The 17,158-nt window shown below is 28.4% G+C and overlaps 3 protein-coding genes across 14 annotated transcripts in view; 2 read left to right on the top strand and 1 right to left on the bottom strand.

The window, feature by feature from the left end:
• LOC119610803 (mucin-12) overlaps positions 1-1,141 on the bottom strand; it is a 48,353-nt gene extending 47,212 nt beyond the window's left edge. For 3 of the 4 annotated variants that reach the window (XM_037966164.1, XM_037966167.1, XM_037966166.1), the window contains exon 1: positions 834-1,141. The gene's annotated coding sequence lies outside the window, so the exon portion shown is untranslated. Of the gene's footprint in view, positions 1-762 lie in introns of all 4 variants that reach the window. The other variant, XM_037966165.1, reaches the window with a different exon arrangement.
• A 916-nt stretch (positions 1,142-2,057) lies between these two features.
• On the top strand, positions 2,058-10,869 carry LOC119610800 (non-canonical poly(A) RNA polymerase protein Trf4-1-like). Of its 9 annotated transcripts, none has more exons than XM_037966160.1 (6): positions 2,067-2,386; positions 3,524-3,605; positions 6,518-7,713; positions 7,774-8,454; positions 8,517-10,055; positions 10,278-10,869. In XM_037966160.1, exons 3-5 carry the CDS (start codon positions 6,885-6,887, stop codon positions 8,984-8,986), a joined length of 1,980 nt encoding a protein of 659 aa, XP_037822088.1. In that variant the 5' UTR covers positions 2,067-2,386; positions 3,524-3,605; positions 6,518-6,884; the 3' UTR covers positions 8,987-10,055; positions 10,278-10,869. The 9 variants fall into 9 exon arrangements, with proteins under 9 accessions (XP_037822090.1, XP_037822088.1, XP_037822084.1 ...); XM_037966156.1 differs by having other exon boundaries at positions 3,272-3,605; XM_037966155.1 differs by having other exon boundaries at positions 2,906-3,605.
• On the top strand, positions 9,059-10,360 carry LOC119610801 (ras-interacting protein RIP3-like). Its single transcript, XM_037966163.1, has 3 exons — positions 9,059-9,267; positions 9,412-10,055; positions 10,278-10,360. The coding sequence occupies exons 1-3, from the start codon at positions 9,059-9,061 to the stop codon at positions 10,358-10,360; spliced, it is 936 nt and encodes a 311-aa protein (XP_037822091.1).
• Positions 10,870-17,158: the final 6,289 nt, after the last annotated feature.

Raw genomic sequence — 17,158 nt, 5'->3', positions numbered from 1 at the left:
TTCCACTTAAATGTTTTTTTATTTGTTGTTTTTTAGTTATTAACAATTCAACACTTAAGTTGTTTTTTTTTTATTATTTTTCAGCATTTTCTTTTACACGTTTTACTTTTAATTAATGAATATTTTATTATTTTTGTTTTTTATTCCTTCTTTTTTACAATCGGAAGTTAAACGTGGGGATAGAGAGCAAATAAAATATTATAATAAAGAGTAAAAACTTTGTTCAACAAACATACACATAAAACACACATTAAAACAGGAGCAGAAGGAAAAAGGACGTGTTCCTTTTTCGACTTCCTTTCCTCGAACAGACGACATACACACGCTCTCTCAAACATCCACTCGTACTCCAAAACGAAATATTTTGTTGTATTTTCTTTTTGTTGAACCTTTTTGCAAAATTATGCCAAAGCCGTATGTACAACTCACGTACGCACACACAAACACACTCTCACTTCTCAGTCAGTCACTCACTCATTATCAATGTATAGATGAAAATAATAAAAGAAAAATTAGAATATAAATCACAAAGAACAAGAGCGAATGAAATTGTTGATGTAAATTTTCTTTTCAATACTTTTTTTTCTAAATTTTTCACATTCTTTTTAGCCTTTCTTTTTAAACACTTTAGCCTTTTGTTTTATGTAAAGCTAAATTAATTTATAGATGTTTTTTTCTTCTTTCTTATTTATTCAATTAAAACATTTCTCTTTTTTTGGTTTGATAGAAAAAAACTTTAAACTTTTTGTGTGTATTTCTTACATCGTTACATTTTTTCCTTTAACCACATTCACTATTTCAGTCGATTTCATATAGAACTATCTCTTTCTTACGTATTTGTTTTTAAATGAGCTTGTATTTTCTCCTCTTTAGAAGCATCCCGCTGCGAAAACATGCATTAAGAAAAAAAAAAGAAGACTAAAAATTTTTTCCGAGTTTTTCTTCATAAAATTCTGTTGAATTTGTTTAGCTTTTTGCTTATATTTCATATTTTATCGATTGTGCGTTAAATTATTTACGATTTGTTGCACTTTTTGTTAATTTTTATTAACTATTTTCCACTTATTTTCTGATTTATTTGACCGAAACAAATTTTCTAGGCGAGCCCGACCGAACAAACGCTTTACGAAGGTTTACTGTGCGATTGTGAATGGTAACTCTTTGTTACGAAGTGTTTGACAGTTTGTATACATGCTATTGTGAATGAATATTGTATGGAAATTAATACTATAAGGACTTGAGGGGTAAAATTTGTTTACAATATTTTTGCTATGAGAATTATTTTTGAAAATTATATATATGTAAAAAAATTAAAACATATGTAAAAACGGTTAACTTAACAAGATATCTAACACGGATTCTTTTGCTAATATGTATTCTTATATCACTTTCTTCACTAGATTGTAAATCAAAATTTATAAGTTTGTAGTTTTTACTGTAAAAAATCTAAACGAGTGGAATTTTTACATATTCTTACTCAGAATTCTATTATTTTTATAAAGTCAATGAAATTAAAAAAGTCCACCATAAAACTATTGAGGTTTTGACAAAACTAGCTATATTTTTTATTCTTTCTAAGAAATTTCAACTGTTTTTTTTTTTTTTGGAAAGGGATTGATCTGATTTCTGGTCGAAATGATTTCAATTTCATAACTACTATAAATTCATAAAAAATATTTTTTTAATATAAAATTGACTCTGTTTTGCATTTTAAAAAAAATAAACAAGTTCTTTGTCACACAAAAACTGTTTCGAAAACCTATAATAACAAAGCAATTTCTATTCCAACGTAAAATTTAAAGTTATTTTTTTCGAAAGAAAATTTACTTTTATTTACTTAAACAAAAGCCAGTTTTTATAGATTTTTACAAATATAAATTACGTTTTTGATTAACTTTCTTTAATACTTATCCATAATATTTTAATTAAATAATTATTTTAAATAAAATTTTCCACAGAAGTCCAATTTTCTCATGTGATATACAACCCTCAAGTTTTCTCTTTCAAAATCTTGGCAACCCTATCAGCAATACCAAATACTTTACTTAAATAAACCTATTCGTTACTATACTTTGGTTCGCGTGGTTTTGCCAGGAGTAATTTCTTAAGTTTTTTCTGTGAAATTAAAACAAAAAATCATACAATTTATTAAAAATCATTGAATAAGTCCACAACGAAAAGATGGCGTTAATAAGAAACTTTCAATACATCAAATTTACTTGAAAATTTGTGAAGAAAAGTTTTTACACAAACTAAAAAAAATTCCTAAGGACAGTGTGCAAAAGTGCGATAAAAGTGAAAAAAGGGAGAGAAGAAGAAGCAGTAGTAGAAAAAAGCAACGAAAAGTTGAGAATATACAAGAAAGTAAATTCACCACGACTACTGGGTAATCAGCGTCAAATAAGAAACGTAAATTATTGACATTTATATTATAACATTGACATTTGCATTTTTATATGTCAAATCAAAGCTAAAAAGGAAAGCAAAAAAATACACGAGCGGTAGTGAGAAGGAAAAAAAGTTAACTTTTCGTAATGAGGCAAAATTTCTAATCAAAAAAGGGAATATTTCCCATGTGTTAAAAATAAAACAAAATAGCTAAATAACATCAAAAGACTTGCAATTCTATTAAGTCCACAAAAAATTGCCAAAAACATTAATGATTTCTGAAATTTGTGCAATTTTCTATACAGCAAATTGCGAATTTTCTTCGTCATAATCGTTAAAGTCGGGTCTGCCTTAATACATTTTTACACACTTCTTTTCAACATCTATCTTTTTTTCATCATTTTAATATTTCGCCTGAAAGTTTATGTGAGTGAGACGACGGTGTGTGTTATATTTTTCGTATTTCTATTAATTCTTTATACATGGCGTAGTAGTAAAGTTTTTTTCTTTTCGATAGTATTTGAGAAAAAGAAAGAAAGAAAAAATGTACGAAGAAGAATAAGCGAGAAAAGCAAATGAATAAAAAATAGCAAACCTACTACATACTACACATCTTTTGACTGAATTGAATTTTTTCAAAGAATCTAAACTCGAATATAATAAAATAGAAAAAAATTAATTCAAATTGCAATTAACTGAAATATAAAAACAACAACAATATTAATAAAAATATTTGAGAAAAAATACTAAATAAAAGTGTTGCAAATAAAAAAAAAGCAAAAAAGACAGACATACAAAAAGGCTGTGCAAAAAAAGTATCTGAAAGTCAGAATTTCATCAAACAAGTTGCAATTTTTTATTTTATCTATAAAATGGCCTTTAGAAATGTCTAGCAATTGTTTGTAATTTATAAAAAAAAAATCAAAAACATTAAATACCTATAAAATAATTTGGTAGCTGAATTGCTAAGAACAAGAAAAAAATAAGGATCATTTGGATGATTAATTTCATAGTTTTTATTTCGAGACATTTACTTCAAGGATATTAAGTTTGTTCGTTTTACTTTTTTTTTGTATTTGGTTTGTCACTCTGCCTTAAAAAGGAACATTTTCATAATTGTTTTTTTCTGATTAAGTTTACTGACAAAAACTCAAGTGTTCAATAATACTGTCCATTTATGGTCTGAAATTCATAATAATCATACACAGAGAGAAAAAGTAAGTTTTGCTTTAAATATTTTTTTTTTAATTTTAATAATTTATATTTTGTTAAAAATTGTCATTAAATCCACTTTAAATAAGAACAATGAAGTGATATCTATACTCTGAACGAAATAGTATTAAAAGATCGAAAGGAACAAAGTTTGCTAAAACTGTAATACAAAAATCCTAACTGAACATAATTATCTTGTAATAATTGTTTAATTTTATATTATGTAAAGTTGTTTTTTTATTTTTCATTTCTTTATAAAATTAGCACTTGTTTGTTTATTTATTAATTAGATGTAGTTTACTTCCGCCCAAATTGTGTGCATTTGCCAATAATAGGTTTTTAGTTCCGTTTCATTTTTATCAATTTAAATAAAATCTTTGGGAAACTTTTAATAAAATACAATGTGTTGATTTAATTAAAATGAAAACTATTTAAATTTACTTAATTGGTAATATTTTGATAAAATATAAATTTTATTATACCTAGGTGACCTTTAATTTTTTGTTAGTTTGACTGTGGCCGATAGTTATTTCTTAAAGAAAAACTTTCGTTTCATGCGCTTGGCATTACGCCGATGAACAAAAGCCCTTCTGAAAGGTGTTTTGTACCTAGGAGAAGTAGTTTGAGATACATTGAAAGAGCCGACATCTAGGTCGAAGACTCCACATTCGCACAGGGCACTTGGGAGACCTTTTTTGAATGAGCAAGGGCTGCTCTTGCGGCTGCAGAGGTAATAGCCACGGCAGGCAGATATACCTCACCGCTGGGACCTTTACCAACACCCGAAGGCTTGGTGGGCGGTTTAAGCCAGCATGGGCCGGCTACTTGCGGTTTTTGTTGCTCTAGAAGCTCTCGGAGGGGCCAAGCCTGGTGCTAGCACATGACTAGTCCGGATGCCACAGCCTATAGGAAAAGGGTCTCCGGAGATTTTCCAGCCCCGAACCGGATTCGAGGGACATTTTTCTTTGACATTTTTGGCCTATTGCCAGGACGAAAACAAAGCCATCCCACTGGGAGCAAACAGACAATCAACATGCACACTTAAGTGCCGGAATCCAGAAGGATTCAATCGGACATATCTGTTGATTGCCCAGTAACAGGAGAATCAATCGACAGAACGCCCAATATGCCAGGTGGGAGGAGTAGTTCTTAGTTTCGTGCTCGTCTCATTACATGTCCGACAAGGATAACCCCTAGGAGGCAACTAGCCCGAGCAGAGCTGTCTCCGTCAGCATATTGCACTTAAGCCCTCACATCGTGATAAGATGACTACTCTTCGTGAATATGTTTAATAACAAACTAAATAAGAATCCTTAACTGCCATAGAACTTATGGCTGCGTACATCTATACCAGTGGTATCTTTGTGATAACTGAAAAGAACTAATAGAATAAAACGGTTTAAGAGTAAGATGATATATAAAAGGGTCATATAATGGCCTTTAGAATGCGATCAATAAGCTCTTTTATTTACTAAGAGTTTCTGGATTAAAACATAAAACTTCAGAAGTACATTAATATCACATGGTATCGACAAAGGAGATAACCATATCATTGTAGTAATTTAAAAAGCGAATGTTTGACCGGGGTATTCTTAGATTATGTTTGACTATCGGCCAGGTATTCCAATATTTGACTTATTATTAATCTTAAAAAAAAGGTGAACTTGAAAATTTTCATTTAAAACTTTATGTTCTTTAAATTTATCTTAATTATTATTATGTTAATTTCTTAGACTCTACGGCACCTAATCAAACATGTATCATCAGGTCTAAGAATAGTATTAATTAATTTGTTTCTACCCGTTTTTTAATTAGAAACATTCCCATTTCTAAAATAAAAAATCATATTTTTAAATAAATCTTTTGAATTTAATTTAATTTTTTTTTCAACAAATCTAATGTCTAGCATAAAACCTTGTTATAAATTGTATTATTATTTTATTTAAATTATTCTCAAAATATAACAATCATTTAGCACATTTTTATTTAGAGGGTTTAATAAAAAGACATTTCGTAACTAAAACTCAGTGTTTAAAGATTTATTTTTTTAAGAAAAAAACCATCATGTTTAAGAAATAATGCACAAATTATGCAAAATACTTAAATTTATTTAAATTTAAATTTTTATAAATATTTGAACTATTATTTTCTCTTGAACCACTACCTCTTTTGCTTTTTGTTTGATTTTTTAATACATAATTAATAATAGTTGAAATATAAAGAAGAATACATTTGAGGGAATAGTTGTATATAAAATTGGATCGGGTTTTTTCCATTAACACGTCTTTTTCCCCCCTCTATATTCATACAATTTAATACAAAAAAAGCTTAAACAAACACTTACTTGTTACTCACCAAATATTTGTTGCTTTTAAATTTGGTGAATTAATTTTTATTTACTTCATAATTAACTCCCATAATCTCTGGGCTATATTTTCATATTCTTGTTATTGTTGTTGATGATGTAGTTAATCTTTTTTAAAATATATGTATCACTGTAACATATTCATTTATATTTTGTTATTGTTACAAGTGCACCTTTATTTATGTTCAGATGAACGTCTGTATTTTTATTATTTTGTTACATTTGCTCTTATCAAAAGTCTCGTGATAAAAATTTTTATTAAGATTTGAGTACATAGGTACTCAGATGTGGGAATACAAAATGATTATATCGAAAACATCAATTATTTGATTAAAAGCAAAGGGCTTCTATATTTTTTTTATTAATTGGGATAAATAAAATTGCAATTATGAAAAATCCTTTTAAGAATGAACATATCAAGGAAAAACACAATCTTTAATAAACTCTCACAATTTTTATATTTAGATCATTGAACGAAAATTGTAATGTATTAATTTTCTATAATTTTTGGTAACTAAAATATAATTTGCAATTATTTTATTTTTGTTTTAGGATTTTAACTCTCATTGAAATTAAGTTCAAATAAAAGAGAGTAAATAATCATAATAAATCATTGGCATTCCATAGATAAGTGGTCTACAATAAACAACAAAAAAACTATAGAAAGTTTAAAATTCTATTTGAAGAATTTTGAAAATCGATAATACAAACGTCCAGTGGACGACAAATATCCTTGATAGAAGCTACAAACACAAGATATAAAAAGGCATAGAAAGAGAGAAAAAGAAGATAAGAAGCTAGTGTCGAGGAGCAAGCAAAAGCAAGAGCAGGAGTGTTGTTAACCAAACGGCAAAAAGTTCAGCACTTATTGCCAGTTCGTTTTGGGGTTTTTGTTTGTTTTTGTAAGAAAACATTTTGAATGGATCCTTTTGTTGGTTGGTTTCAAGAGGAACAGGAGGGTCCAGCTTTACTCACATGGTGTAAAATTTGGGAAACCAATGCGCATGAAATGAGCCAATTGCTGGAGCAACAGAATCAACAATTGCAGCTACAACAATTACAAGGTGGTGGTAATAAATTCAATAACGGTGCTAATTTAACTGCTAGAGATCGTGATTCCATACAATTGCTATTGCAACAATTTGGTGGCTTACGCAACAACAATAACAACAATCACAACAGCAGCAATAACAATAATAACGGCAACAATTCCAGCGGCAATACATCCAGCAATAATTCCCTTGATTCAACCACTACGACCAATACAAATAACGATTCTCACACACCTGCCAACAACACAACACAGGGCGGAGGGGGCGGCGGCGGCGGCGGCGGAGACGCTACAAACACTACGACGACGACGACTTTGACTGGTAAAATGCCTTCACACGAACGTCCCAGCTATTATAATCCTTCGCGCAGGAAAATTGGCCGCATTGTCGACAACAAGGCCAGTACATACAACTTCAATAAACACATGGACAAATTGATTTCGAAATACAAGGGCTGTCCTTGGCGCGTACCCGATTTCAATTACTGTCGCGGCGTTTTAGGTCTTCATCAAGAAATTGAGCAATTCTATAATTATGTACTGCCCACACCCACCGAGCATGCCATACGCAACGAGGTGGTACATCGCATTGAGGCTGTTGTCCATTCCATATGGCCCTCGGCTTTGGTTGAGATTTTTGGTTCCTTTCGTACTGGTTTATTCCTGCCTACCTCAGATATTGATCTAGTGGTATTAGGTAAATGTAGTTAAATGTTTTTCTTCGTGGAAATTTAAAATAATTTTTTATTTTTTCCAGGTCTTTGGGATAAAATGCCCTTGAGAACTTTAGAAACTGAACTGATTGCCCGTGGCATAGCTGAACCTCATTCGGTGCGTGTTCTGGACAAGGCTTCCGTGCCCATTATTAAGTTAACTGATCGCGAGACTCAGGTCAAAGTTGACATCTCCTTCAACATGCAGTCCGGTGTCCAGTCGGCCGAGCTTATTAAGAAATACAAGCAAGAGTTTCCGTTGCTTGCAAAACTGGTGCTTGTGTTAAAACAGTTTTTACTTCAACGTGATCTCAATGAAGTCTTCACTGGTGGCATTTCTTCCTATTCATTGATACTCATGTGCATAAGCTTCCTCCAGCTGCATCCTCGTCAAATTCACGCCGAGACTGATAATTTGGGTGTTTTACTCTTGGAGTTTTTCGAATTGTATGGCCGCAAGTTCAACTACATGAAAATTGGCATTTCCATAAAGAACGGCGGCCGTTACATACCCAAAGAAGACTTACAACGTGATATGATCGATGGTCATCGGCCGTCACTGCTGTGCATAGAGGATCCACTTACGCCCGGCAATGATATCGGTCGCAGTTCGTACGGCGCCCTACAAGTGAAGCAGGCCTTCGAATACGCCTATCTAATGCTGTCACAGGCTGTGAGTCCTCTCAACGATTGGGCCAACGATTGTAATGAGCGTTCGATATTGGGTAAGTTATAGGCGGCTTAAATTTAATTCTTTGTCAATAACCCAAAATGTTCTCTCTTTTAGGACGCATTATACGTATCACAGACGATGTTATAGATTATCGTGAATGGATACGTGAACATTTTGAGCATCTTGTCGTCACACGCCATTCACCCGTCTCGGCGTTAGGTGGCCCCGGTACACCGAACGTGGTGGGGAACACCCCCAAGTATATGCAGATACAAATATTGCCTTCCACAATGCTACCAGCCGGTGCTTTGACCGGCCAACAGCAACAGATTCATATAATACCACACCTCTATCATCACCAGCAGCAGCAACAGCAACATCATGTTGCTGCATTGAATTCAATGTGTCATAGACGTGGTAGCACTTCCTCGGGGGATGATTCGGAGGATAGCAAAGAATGTGATGCCGACTCAACGTCACCGACAACAGGGTCTACCACACATATTGTGTTGGGCGGCGGTGGTGTTCCAATGACACAAACAACATCCGCGAATATTCACACAGCTGCCCGGATGGATACATGATGAATAGTTGCCGGTTTGGTGCAGCAACAACAACAACAACAGCAGCAACATCAGCAGCAACAATTGGTTCAAATGCAAGTGCAAGCAGCCGGAACACAGTTCCAAATGCATGCTGGCAATATCAATGCGCTGAAATCGTTGCCGTTGCAGCAACAAACCCCGCAGCCTCTAACCACACAACAACAACTACCACCACCACAACAACAATACACACAACCACAAACACCCACACAAACAAATAGTTTTATATCATCATCAACATCATCGCCACAACTGTCATCGTCAATAATAACAACATCAACAACCACACAAACAACAACAGCAACAATAACATCACCCTCAACAACAACAAAATCCACATCCACACAGTCGCTTAATGAAATAATTATAACAACAACTACAACAATTGTTACATCGTCTTGTAGTACATACACGACAACAGCAGAAACATCAGCTGCTGTGGTATCAACAGCAACCATTACCACAGCATTGCCATCACCAACAGCCGTAACGTCGTCGGACTTTCAAACAGTCTCATCAACGACAAAGAAAAATGTTTTATCGCCCTCACCACCCAGGCAGCAAGCAATCCAACAACAACAACAGCAGCAACAACAACAGTCATCTTCAAATAAAACCCATTATTATCGTCAACAATTCTATGTACCACCTCCAATGCAACAGCAGTATCAACAATATGCCGCCTCTAATCCAAATTATGTTGCCACCTCAAAACCCCGTTATACAAATCAACAGCGTTTACAACAGCAGCAACAGGTGCGGCAACAACGTATGCAACAACAGCAACAGCATTCGGCCACATTACCGCGCCAACATAATGCCTCCACAAGTACATCGAGTTTGGGCGGTGGTGGTTCGACATCAGCGTCAACCACTCATGGCATTCTAACATCCGCATCCTCAACAATATCGATTATTTCCATTTCATCGGAGTCATCAGTGGCCTCTAATGGATCCGATTCATCGTCGAAATCGGGTTCGGAATCTGAATCGCGTCCTTCAAATTCAGCTTCTTCCTCATCGGTATCGGCTTCAAATATGAAAGCAGGTGTGTAGATTTCTTTTTATAAATTTTTTTTTCAGTTTTCTTAGAAAATGTAAATATGAATTTCAGTATTTTGTTCGAATCAGTGAACTTGCGACAATTCGTTTTCTATTTTTTTATAAAGTTTTAGATTTTTGCAATATACATATGTATACTTAAACCGTTTCTTTACAAAGATTTTTACACCAAAATTTTTCTATTTATTTTCATGTTTCAAAAAATAAGATCGACCGGCAAATCGTTCTTATAAGGACAATAATGAGAAGAAGAAAACCAAAAAAGCCACCAAATCGAATAAATGGAAGTAAAGTATATTAGTTTTTATTTTTAACAAACAAAAACAAAGCAAATTATATATTAAAAAATATTTAACAAACAAAATACCAACCAACAAAACTTAAAGCATTTAGAAATTGTATGAAATGAAACAGAAAGCAAACAGCAACTATTTGAGATAGAAGAAAGAAAACCTTTAAAACAGAAAACAAAACATCAATCAATCTATAAGTCTTTATTTTTCTTTCTTTCTCTCTCTCTATAAAACTCTACTCTTAGTATGATAAGCAATATGTTATTAGCTTCACCTATAACTTAAACAAAACCAATTAACCAAACAAAAAAATGAAAAAAACTAAGGTATACTACACTCCTTACCGCCCCTACCTTTTCCTTATTCCTACTCAACATCATCATCAACATTTACTTCAATTTAAACCTACGCTACAGCTGCAGCATCTTTAACATGATTGTGTATTATCATCATGATCATAAGCATACAGTTTAAATTTAAAGGAACCACACTTTCACACACAACAAACACAAACATACACTTTTTAAAATACAACAACGAATTGTAGACAAAATGAATAATAATAATAATGAAAAATAAATAAATAAATATAAACTATAAATGAAGTCATTGTTAGCTAAAGCAAAAAATAATAATAATAATATGCAAACACTTAAATGAATATACATACAAACAAACATAACTTACATTAACATACCCATACATAGCTACAGAACAAGTACAGAAATACACAATAAAACATACTACATATAGGCCTCTAAACATAGTAACTAAACTTAAAAGAAATGTAAACAAAAAATAACTAAATAATAATACTTAACTTTAAGTTAAGAAACAAATGAAGTAAATCTTAAGTAATTACTGTCGTTGTAGTAACATTAAAAACCAACAAACATAGCAACAATAGCAACATCAAACCATGTGTAGTTTGTAAATTGTATTCAGCACTTTACAATATTAACAAAAATATAAACAAATTAAACTCCCTTTACCTTTCCATTTTCCCTAATCGTTGTTGATAGCAAATTTAAGGCGGCAAAATTATTTTCATAAATTTTCTCTTTTACATTTTAATTGTTATTTTTTTTAATATTTTGCTTTGTAGTATGGGATATTTACTTTTATATCTTTCAAATGTTTGCTTGTTTTAGTAATTACAATGTTGTTGGCTTTAGTAATTACAATAAATATTCTAAGCTTTAGAAAAAGCTATTGAAAATTATTTTAAATTAACTAATTATGGATAAAATTATAGCATTTATTTTGTAATTAAAACAATTAATATTGCAGTTGAACTTTTAAAGGTTTAAATTTATAACAATTATATAACTTTTGTTTGGTTTGTTTTATAAAATTTTCACTTTTATTAATATTTCGCCAGTTAGTTTTGAAATTTAAAGTAGTTGTTCTAAAATTTTCAAAACATTTAAAATTTTTAAACTTTTTATGCAAAAAATTTAAAATATTTTAAATTCATATTTTGTTTAAATCACCGCAAAATTGTTTAGGACTTTTCCATGCAAAATATTTTTGATATTTTATCAAAACTTTGTATTGGGAATTTTTTTCAAAATTTAAAATAATTTACATCTTTTATTGTATAGAATAATTTTATTTATCTCCCTTTTAAAATTCAAACTTTTGTTTCCATTTTCAGCTAAAATTATTTTCTATTCCCTCTATTAACTATTTGATAAAGACTCTATCGGTTCTTTAAAAAGTTTTCATATTTTTCAAGCATTTTATAAAGTAATTTATATAGAAATTGTTTAAATTTGTTATTTTATTTATGATGACATTTTAACACCTTACAATTGAGAAACATTATTAAACGTAAATAATTGACTGAAATTTTAAAAAATCTTGCATTTTGAAAATATTGCCCTTAACTAAAAAAAGTGCAAACTTTTTACAATATTTTTAAAAATGTACTCTGAAATCAAGTTAAAAAGGGCAAAATTTTGCATTTTATTAATAAAAAAAAGTACACAACTGAGCGAAAAGTACCACTTTTAGATCAAAAATTTTAAATGATGATCATGTTGCTCATTGAAGACAAACAATGAAAAGTATAGAATTAATCCAAAAATGCCATATTTTAGTTTTTTTTTAAGGAAAATGCAACTATTTTTCTTTGTTTACAGAAATTAGTTTCCAGTTAAACTGAAAAGAAATGCAACATTTTTATTAAGAAAAGGTTAGCATTGTGCTCCTTTTTAAGGCAACATTTTCTTATTTAAGAAAAAGAAGGCAAAAGATAAAGTTAACTCTAAATAAAAAATAATTCTGAAATTGTTTCTCGAAAAGGGCAAAATTTTTACAGATTTATTAAGCATTTTAAATAGTTAATTAAAAAAATGCAAAACTGATAAAATATGTAAATATGTAGAAAGTGCACTTTTAAGAGCAAAAAAAAACTGACAAAAATTTGCCTTTTTTCAGAAAAAGTGCAAAAAATGTACTTTTTTCTGACTTATTGAAACAAATTTTTATACATTTTGGATAAATATTTAGAAATTTGATATTTTTAAAGAAAATTTACAACAATTTTGCACTTAAAAAAACACACAAAAAATTTATTTTTCTAAAAAAAAGGCCAGAATTTAAGGCAAAGAATTTGCACTTTTTGGTAAATAGTCAGAAATTGCAAAAATGGCAATAATTTCACGTTTCTAATATTTTGCCCTTTTTAGAAAAAAGTAAAAAATTGTCATAAATTGCAAAAATGGCAATAACTAGACATTTCTAAGTGCAAAAAGGCAACATTTCCAATAGATTTGAGGGCAAAGATTTTGCCCTTTTTTGGAAAAAAGTAAAAATTTTATACTTTTTTTAAGCAAAAAGTACTTATAAGAAAAAAAATTCAAAAAATTGAAATTGCATTTTTCTATAAAAGGCAACATTTTCAGGGTAAAGATTTTGCATTTTTTGGAAAAAAATCAGAATATTTATCCTTAACAATTTTGCACTTCTTCAAAAAACTGCACTTTTCTAAGTAAAAAAGCCAAGCTTTCCAATTTTTTGGAAATAAAGTAAAAGATTTCAAATTAAAAAAAGCAATGTTAAAAATAAGGCAAAAACATCGCACTTGCAAAAATTGCATTATTCTAAAAAAGGCAACATTTTCAATAGAATTGTGAGAAAAGTTTTTGTACTTTTTATAAAAATATTTCAATAATTTAGCACATTTTAAAACTTTTCTAAGAAAAAGGGCAGTATTGAGCAAAAATGTTGCACTTTCTGACAAAAAAAAAGATCTGATTTTACATTTCTTTAAGAAAAAATGCGAAAATATTGTACTTTTAAGGGAATAACGCAAAAAATTTTACTTTTCGAAGAAAAAAATGCAATATTTTCAATAGTATTGAGGCAAAAATGTTGCACTTTTTTGTCACAAAGTCAGAAATTTTAGACTTTTTAAGAAAAAAATTCAAAAATATTGTACTATTAAGAGGAAAAATAGTATTGAGGCAAAAGTTTTACATATATACTCATTTCTATAAAAAAGGCAACATTTTCAATAGCATTAAGGTTATTAATTATTAAAAAAAAAACAACAATTATGCACTTTTAAGAACAAAAATGCAATAAAATGCACTTTCTAGGAAAAAAGACAACATTTTCATTTCAATAATCTCAAAAATGTTTTTAATTGATAACCTTTATTGTACATTATTACAAGATAAAGCTATAATTTTGTCCATATTACTGATTGGCCAAGCTGAAAAAAAAACTGTTGTTGTTTTTATACAAACAACAAGAAAAAGTTTTGTTTGACAATTAAATTTATAATTTGTTTTTACTTTTATAATTGTGGTTGATTGTTAATTATATTTTCAAATCTCCTCCTAAAATACTTCCCTCCCTTTTAACACTTAAGTAAGAACTATTAATAACAAGCATTTTTTTTAAATTTTGTTTTTTTTTTTTTAAAGAAAATTACTAAACAACCCTTTTTTAAAATTTACAAGCGACTTTAAATAATATAACAAGTTTTTAAAAAGGGGATTTTTTTCACTTAAAGATGATTATTTTTTTTTTTCGTTTTTAAAAGTTAATGAAATGTTAAATTATTAAAAAAAATAGCTATTTAACATTAAACCAACATACTATAAACAAAAATATATTATAATTACAATTAATTTAATTAAAATTTTTATTACAAAAAGAATTAAGAAGAAAAGAATTAAGAAGAAAATATAAACGTTAAAAAAGTAAGGTTTTTCTAATTTTTTTTTGCAATGAATTGCCTTACATTTTAAATTAAAAAGAAAATAACCCAACACGTTTATTTATTTTTTTAATTAATTAAACATTTTAACAAATTAAGTCAATATAGTTTAAAAAACCTCTTTTTGCTGTTATAACATTTTAATTTTACTAAAGAGATTGTGTTTTTTTTTTTGTTCTCTATAAGAAATAAATGAATGAATTTTTGGGAAATTTTTAAAGCTTAAAGCCATTTTAAAGTTATAATAAATAATGTTTAGTTTGAGAATAATAGATTTTTAAAAGCAAAACCCGTTTTATTAAGGGAAATTTAAAAAACAATAAGAAATATTTGTTTAAATATTTAAAGAAATGAATTGAATTGAAAAGTTATAGAAACGGTTTTGCTTTTTCTTTCTTTATTATTTTATTAAGAAATTTGCTTTAATTTATAATTATAAATAACTAAATATTAAAATATATATTTAAATATACTACAAACATACATATATAACTAAATACTTATTTAATATTTTTAATTTTAATTTAAAACAAACAAAAAAAAGTTAATACTACTTACTAACCTTAGTTTTCGTTATTATTATTATTATAAAGGCAAGAAAAATATATTTTAAATTAAAAAAAAACATAATTATGCTTAAATCTAAAAAAAAGACTTGTAAAAAGTAAAACTTTATGCTTTTAAGCCGCCCCTTTCCCCCTCTTCCTTTCTAATATAAAAAAAAACTTATGTTTTCTGCCCCTACCCCTTTTTTTGTTGTGTTTAAGTTAAACTTTTTGTGGCTTTTTTATTATTATTTTTCATAAATTTTTAAAACTTGTAACAAGTTTTTCAAAAAGAAAATCCCCTAAAAACCTCTTGATTCCTTCATTTGTTATTAATTATTTACTAAAATGCAATTCATTTTTAGGATTTTCCTAGAAAAAAAATGTAGTTTCTTTTGTTTTAAAAGAAAAACTGCCATAACTTGCTTATAATGAAATCTTCTTTAAAAAAATCTTTAAAAAAGTTTTAATATTTCAGAGAAGTTGTATAAATAATGATGTTTTTAAAAGGCCGCTTTAATTTTTGTTTTAAAATGTTTTTTTTTAATTCTATAATGTTTTACAGGCTTTCTGGATTGTGTTTTTTTAAAGACAATAACTTTTTCAAAATTTAATTAAGATTTGGCATTAAATGTGGGAAAGTTTTTAAGGCAAAAATGACATTAAATGCTATAAAAAGAGATAAAATAAAACTTTTAAAAAATATTGAAATATTCAGCAAAAACTTTAAACTAAACTAAATTAAACAATAAAATGTGTTAAAGAATATTCAATAAGATTTGCCTTTAATAAAATAGTCTGCCAAAAGTAAAAGTTTATTGTCGCACAAAACAACAATTCAAAATTTAAAAACCAAAACTGACCAAAAAAAAAAAAAAAAAACACTTTAAACAAAAATCTCTACATTATCACATCATCATTATTAAAATTTTATTTCAAGTCATGAGTGAAATATAAAAAAAAAATAAACAAAACTAAACTAAATAATAAATCATTGTCAAAATAAAGCAAACAAAAGAATTAAGAAGTAAAAAATAAAATAAAATAAAAAAGAAGTAAACTACATTTTTAAACAAACGAAAATCGTAAAGTAATGTTGTAGAAAATAAAAAAAGCTAAGGATTAATAATAATAATAAAAAAACACAAACAAAACCAACAAATCAACAAGAAAAAAAAAAAAATAAATATCTTTGTAATTATTATATTAATACTAAACTATAATTATTATAAATAATATTATTATTAATTAGTTTTAATACAAAAAAAAAAAAAAAAACAAAAAAACGTAATGTATATTGTAATATTTTTCTTATTTATGTTATTTCAAAGAAAAATCAAACTCAATTTTTTTTTAATTTTTATTATTTTCTAAAAAATTTTCCATTATATTTTTTTTCTTTCTCTTGAATATTTGTGTAAAATGTGAATTTTTTTTATTTGGAAAACACAAAATTATTATTAAAAAGAACTATAAAATAAAAAATAAATATATATTTAAAGAAAAAGAATTAAATATAAAAAACAAACAACACAAAAAATATTTAAAATATATACTACGTTAACAAACAAGAACAACAAACAAACAAACAAAAAAATCATACAAAAAAATCAATAAAATTTTCAAAAAATCACCCTGTTTTAATGCAAAACATTTAATATGGGGTTATAAAAAATTTAAAAACCTAAAAAAACTAAACAAAAAACTCTTGCTGTTTTATTTATTTGTTTTTTTTTTTTATAGACTAAATCCACCAACCCTGACGTTGGAATGGTTATCCAAGCAAGGTTAAACTTGTAGGGTGATCTATTTGATAGTTAAGGTGAAGTTTTTGAATACTGATTCAAAAGACACCGTCCATGGTAAAGGATTTCCAAGTGAGACTATAGCTCATCTCCTCTATTATTATCCGACATTTACTTGGAACAGAGAACTCTATTTTGGATCTGTTGTTCTCTCTTGTATAAAGGAATCAAACCGGTTGGTTTAACTCTCGAAGTAGTGAGTAATTTTTTTATAG

The sequence above is a fragment of the Lucilia sericata genome, unplaced genomic scaffold, assembly GCF_015586225.1.
Source record: "Lucilia sericata isolate MDLA Ls3-8-SP2 unplaced genomic scaffold, ASM1558622v1 Contig001280F_arrow, whole genome shotgun sequence".
In the NCBI taxonomy this organism is placed as follows: domain Eukaryota; kingdom Metazoa; phylum Arthropoda; class Insecta; order Diptera; family Calliphoridae; genus Lucilia; species Lucilia sericata.
This window is presented reverse-complemented; position numbering and strand designations above follow the sequence as displayed.

Excerpts from the sequence above, each read along its gene's own strand:
- LOC119610801 (XM_037966163.1), top strand. The coding sequence starts at position 9,059 with ATGCAAGTGCAAGCAGCCGGAACACAGTTCCAAATGCATGCTGGCAAT. Across the intron at positions 9,268-9,411 it reads TCATCGCCACAACTGTCATC|TACATACACGACAACAGCAG; the intron begins GTCAATAATAAC and ends ATCGTCTTGTAG. Across the intron at positions 10,056-10,277 it reads GGCTTCAAATATGAAAGCAG|ATCGACCGGCAAATCGTTCT; the intron begins GTGTGTAGATTT and ends TCAAAAAATAAG.
- LOC119610800 (XM_037966162.1), top strand. The coding sequence starts at position 6,885 with ATGGATCCTTTTGTTGGTTGGTTTCAAGAGGAACAGGAGGGTCCAGCT. Across the intron at positions 7,714-7,773 it reads TATTGATCTAGTGGTATTAG|GTCTTTGGGATAAAATGCCC; the intron begins GTAAATGTAGTT and ends TATTTTTTCCAG. Across the intron at positions 8,455-8,516 it reads TAATGAGCGTTCGATATTGG|GACGCATTATACGTATCACA; the intron begins GTAAGTTATAGG and ends TCTCTCTTTTAG.